The sequence below is a fragment of the Chenopodium album genome, chromosome 4 (assembly GCF_948465745.1).
Source record: "Chenopodium album chromosome 4, dcCheAlbu1.1, whole genome shotgun sequence".
NCBI lineage: Eukaryota > Viridiplantae > Streptophyta > Magnoliopsida > Caryophyllales > Amaranthaceae > Chenopodium > Chenopodium album.
The window spans coordinates 13,599,758-13,605,576 of NC_137837.1; the positions used below are offsets into that span (position 1 = coordinate 13,599,758).

General features: G+C 41.2%; 1 protein-coding gene across 1 annotated transcript; it reads right to left on the reverse strand.

Annotated features, from left to right (window-relative positions):
• Nucleotides 1-671: 671 nt before the first annotated feature.
• Nucleotides 672-4,766, reverse strand: LOC145627685 (uncharacterized). Its single transcript, XM_081680042.1, has 2 exons — nucleotides 4,611-4,766; nucleotides 672-4,448 (listed from the first exon to the last, which is right to left on the reverse strand). Exons 1-2 carry the CDS (start codon nucleotides 4,764-4,766, stop codon nucleotides 672-674), a joined length of 3,933 nt encoding a protein of 1,310 aa, XP_081536168.1.
• Between the last annotated feature and the right edge of the window lie 1,053 nt (nucleotides 4,767-5,819).

Consider the following 5,819-nt stretch of genomic DNA (forward strand, 5'->3'; position numbering starts at 1 on the left):
TTAAGGTGGATGTGTGGAAACACTTTAAGAGATAGAATCAGAAATGAGGTTATTCGCAAGAAAGTAGGTGTGGCGGGCATTGTAGATAAATTAAGGGAAAATCGTCTGCGTTGGTTTGGACATGTAAGACGGAGACCCGAGGGTGCACCGGTGCGAAGAGTGGAAGAGTGGGACCATGGAGGGATTAAACGAGGAAGAGGGAGACCAAAGATGACTTGGTTGGAAGGAGTGAGGAAGGATATGAAGTGCATGGATTTACGTGAGGATGAAGTTTTGGATCGTAAGGGATGGAGGAGAAAGATTTATGTTGATGACTACACGGAATAATCAAATTTGGTTCATGTTAGCCGACCCCACTTTTGGGATTAAGGCTTTGATTGATTGATTGATTGATATGAGTTGTTAACAATAGTTAATAATATTATTTAATTGAAATTTCTTAATTAAAAACGAAAATTATGCACTTTTGGGAATTGTATATTCATATTTAATTAGAAATTAGTTAGGAAAAATGTGAAAGTTATTTTCTTTCATTACATGTTAAAAGTCTATGATTCAATTCTTATTTTAAAATCGTGCATTGCACGGGGTTAATCTAGTATGATATTATAACAATAGCTCAGTGAGACATTATTATAATCCATTAAAATCTACTCCATAATCATTAGCAATTACAAAATGCAAAGAGAAGAAAGCCAGCAAACACTTTTTGTTTGATTTATAGACGTGAAGAAAAGTCGAATCGGCAACCCTAGTCCAACAAATGCAATATACTTGCAATGCAAACCCATAAAAATTGTCATTATACCCAACACTAACAATGTCCATATCATAGCTAACTCATGAGCAGGCCTAATAAAATCCCTGGAAACTTTCGGAATAGAACAGGCCGAGAAGAGAGGTACGATATCCTCAATCTGCTGAAAGATCCAATTAGCAAAGATGTCCTTTGAGCAATGATCCCGAAGACTAAAAAGGACACCCAAACAGTCTGTATGAATTCGAAGCTGATCAAAACCGCGATTTTGCGCCATCCTCAAAGCTAGGAGACAGGCAAACAACTCTGCTTGAACAGCCGAAAGAGCAAAACATGCCTGAGCACCACCCCCAAGACATTGGAGAGATCCAGCCTGATAAAAGCACCAACCCGTCCCAGCTTTGCAATCTGCAGACTGCCAAGCCCTGTCAAAGAGTAAATCAACAACAGCCTGATCAGTAAAAGAACCTCGTAGAATGATCAAAAGTGGGCGATGATGAAACCCAGGAGGAGGAGAAATAACCCCAGCATCCAAATCTCTAACCGAAGAAATTCGAGACCTCCAGTCATGAGCAATCCTGAATACACAAAGGGGATCAGGAACTAATCCCCGAAATCGAACACCGTTCCTACAGCACCAAATAGCCCAAGTAAAGATCAAAATAGAATCCAGAGTACTCCAATCTCCATGAGCCAAAGAGTGAGTAATCAGAGTGGAAAACCAATGGCTAAACGAGGAGAAATTCTCCGGAGGAAGAAGAATACCCAAAGGACCACAACTCCAAAGACGACGAGTAAACGGACAGTGTAAAAATAAATGATCTATCGTCTCCTGAGAAGTATGACAAAAAGCACACAAAGGATCAACAGGAATACCTTTGGTACATAATAAGGCTGCCACAGGAGTGACTCCATGTAACAACTTCCAAACAAACATCTTCCACTTAGGTAAAATGGGAAAGGCCCAAAACTTTTTCCACCACGAGGACAGAATAGAATTCCCATCATAAGTTACAGGGAACGATCCCTGAATGAGAGCAGCATAGGCGGACTTAGTAGAGAAATTCCCATCCCTAGTAAATTTCCAGTAGACGAAATCATCCATTAATTGAGTCGGCCGCTCCAAACTCAGAATTTTAGCCGCAGTAAAGGAATCAAACAATCTATGAACCTGAGAGGAATCCCAAGTGTTAGAGTTTGAATTGATAAGAGAGGACACCAGAATCGGATGAACCGTTCCAGCAAGAGAATTCTTAGGGGACACAACAGAATCCGGAACCAAGGAATCCTCAAAAATTCGAACCTTGGAACCATTGCCAATTTTCCAAGTAAGACCAGACTGAAGAGAGCGGAACCCATGCAGCAAACTATTACCCGCCCAAGAAGGACGAGAGAGCCTCGAACTAGAATGACGATCCAGGATAGAAGGATACCGCGCTTGAAAAATACGAGAAATAAGAAGTTGAGGATTATGCATGACCCGCCAAGCCTGCTTTGCCAACATCGCAGAGTTGAAAATACCCAGATGACGAAGACCAAGACCCCCAAGACCCTTAGGCCTATAAAGGAGAGAAGAGGGAGCCAAAGCAATACCTTTGGAGTGGGAAGAAGATCTCCACCAAAACCGAAGTAGAAGATTGTTGATTTTGTCTATGACTGTAGAAGGAATCTTAAACACAGACAAGATATGGTTGAAGGAGGCCACGAGCACAGAATTGATGATGACCAATTTCGCAGCAGACGATAGATGAAGGGAAGTGAGTCCACTCAACCGATTAACAACTTTGTCTACTAAAGGCTGAAAAGCTTTACATTTGTGTCTGCCAACATCAACCGGAAGACCCAAATAAGAGCCAATAGAGGATTCCACCCGCACATGTATAGAAGCAGCTAAGTAATCCCGATAATCATCTGGAACATTAGAGCTAAAGCGAATGAAGGACTTTTGAAGATTGATCATCTGTCCAGAAATATCACAAAAATTGTGAAGCACTTTATTAACCTCTAAACAGGTAACAGGCGAAGGCTGAAAAAAGATAAGGGCATCATCCGCGAAAAACAAATGCGAAACCGAAGGAGAGCGCCTGCAGACCTTAATACCTCGAAACAAACGATCAAATTCAGGTTTACGAATCATGGCTGAAAACACCTCCATACACAGGACAAATAAATATGAAGATAAAGGATTACCCTGCCGCAACCCCCTAACTGGAAGAAAAGCTTTCGTAGGATTACCATTGACCAAAACCTGATAAGAAACAGTAGAAACACACTGCTGAATTATATGAATCCAACTCGGGGGAAACCCAAAGGCCTTGAGAACTTGCCACAGAAAATCCCAACTGATCCTATCATAGGCTTTATTCATATCGACTTTCAGTGCTGCTCCCATAGTACGGCCTCGCAACTTATCCATATAGGAGAGAATTTCATGCGCAACAAGACTATTGTCAGACATGAGCCGACCTGGAACAAAGGCATTTTGAAAATCGGAGACTAGCTGAGGGAGAATATTCCGAAGCCGAATCGAAATACACTTAGCGATACATTTATAAAGAACATTGCAAAGACCAATTGGACGAAACTGAGAAACGAAGTCCGGATGATCCACCTTAGGAATAAGAGTGATGAAGGTCCTATTCCATTCTCTAAGCATATGGCCATGATAGAAAAAATATTGCACTGCTTCAATAACTGATTGACCCACAGTAGACCAATGCGAGCGAAAGAAAGCAGAAGAAAAACCATCTGGACCCGGAGTCTTCGACTCATCAATCTGAAACATAGCAGCTTTGATTTCTTCTGCAGAAACAGGCTGCAAAAGATTAAAACAGTCCATATCTAAAATTTGTGGTAAGTTTAAATCATTCCAATCAAAATCCGAAGGAAAAACTTGTAGCTGAGGGGAACAGAACAACTGAGAATAATAATTTTGAATCATTATACTAATACCCTGTTGATCATGAGTCCAAAACCCACTTGAATCCTTAAGACCATGAATCAAATTCTTTCTTTTTCGAGCTTGAGCATAAGAAAAAAGTAAGTGAGAATGAGATTCACCAAACTTATCCCATTTGACCTTCGCCCTTTGTTTCCAATAAAGATAAGCGGCATAGGATTGAGCAATTTTTTCCTCTCGGATAGAGATGAAGAGGTGACGATGGAGTCTTGAATCCAAATTCTGTGCCAAAGGATCCAAAGAAGCATGAAGTTCTTTCCAATTGATACCCCATGATTTTTTATTATTAACACACCACGAAAGTAATTTCGAACGAACTTGTTCCAATTTTCTCGAGACAAAGAACATCGGAGAACCTGGAAGCATCATAGCCCAGATAACATCAATAATCCTAAAGACATCCTTCGACTGTAAACACCAATTATCTATGCGGTATGGACGTTTAGAAATAGGAGGGGAGCTTTCATGATAAACAATAACCGCATGATCTGAGAAAAGAATGGATTGATGGAGCAAAAAGGCATTCGGATGATCAATCATCCATTTTTGTGAAGCATAGGCTTTATCCAAACGTTCAAACGTTGCATACCCAGAAGAACAACCATTAGTCCAAGTATAGGAAGGACCGGAAAAGGGAACATCTAAAAGATTATTTTCTATTTTCCATTCCTGGAAAGCATTTAACCCAGCTATATGTGCAGAACCCCCTACCTTATCTGAAAAATATTCTACCTAATTAAAATCACCAATAAGTAGAATATCTGAATAAACTAGCAAAATTTGAGAAATCTCCTCCTAGACAGCAGCTCGTCCCGAAGGATGAGGTGATCCATACACAAACAGGATATGCTTTATTTCATTAGTAGTTGGAGTACAAATTTCACACAAAATTACATTAGTAGAGACCAAAAGAGGAACTACCCTAAGCGGAGAAAACCAAAACACAACCAAACCTCCGCTGAGACCCTGGAAATTAACACCACAAAAACCATCAAACCTCAAAAGGGCTAACTTTCTAACAGCAGTATCTACATCAACTAACGATTCCATAATAAACATAATATTTATAGAGAGAGCGGACAAGAGACACCAAATACGGAACTTTAGGGGAGTCCGCCGATCCTAATCCCCTACAATTCCATGCTCCAACATTCACGATCCTTTAGGTGACCTTTGAGGAGGAGCCACCGATTCCTGATTAGATTGAGCTTGAGAAGAGGTAACCGAAACTGATTTCCCATGTATTCCCTTTCGTTTTTTAAGAGGAGTGAAACAACACAAACAACCCGGAGAATGATGCTCTGGAATATCCGAATCCGAAGATGAAGCAGAGCGTTTATTCGGACAAGCCTTCTTAACCCACTCCCACATTTTACCCTTAGTTCTGGTAATTTTGAGGCGAAGAGGAACCACTGATTTTCCTTTCCCATCTTCAGACGAGCTAGAGTAACCAACCGAGGACATATCCCGATCAGGAGTCCTTTGAGGCGAACAATCCATAGGCACAGGGTCAGCAGCATTCGCCTCTAAATCAGGTAGAGGAGCGTGAACAGACGGAGTTGATTGAGCAAAGTCAAATTCTCCTGTAGAAGAATCTTGATGATATCCCGAATTTTGAGGAGGAACCTTGGGAAATGATGATGCCAAAGAGGGAGAAGGAGAAGATGATTGCTGAGATTGATCGAAATGGGAAGACGAAGTAACATTGATCCAATTGTTAGGACCTGCACCAAACGGATCTGGAAAGACAGGCCCAGAAGGCCCAAGAGGAGGAGGTGAGAACACTGGAGCTGGGTTCGAACTTGGATGCTCGAGATTCTAAAATAACACGCCTCTATAAGTGGGCTGAACCTGATATTCAGAAGATAGTGGGCCTGAAGTATTAGAAGCCACTCGATAAGGATCCGCCCTTCTTAGATTATCCCATATAGGCCAAGTATTAGGTGGATTATGAAGAGGACCCGGATCCAAGCTATTAACTCGGGTCGAACCTTGATAAATCTGATGCGGTAAAAGAACGCGTGACCTTGGAGAAGAAAAATCATGACTTGAATTGATATTATCCAGAGAGCCAGCTGTTGGATGCGCCCAATTTACAATCTG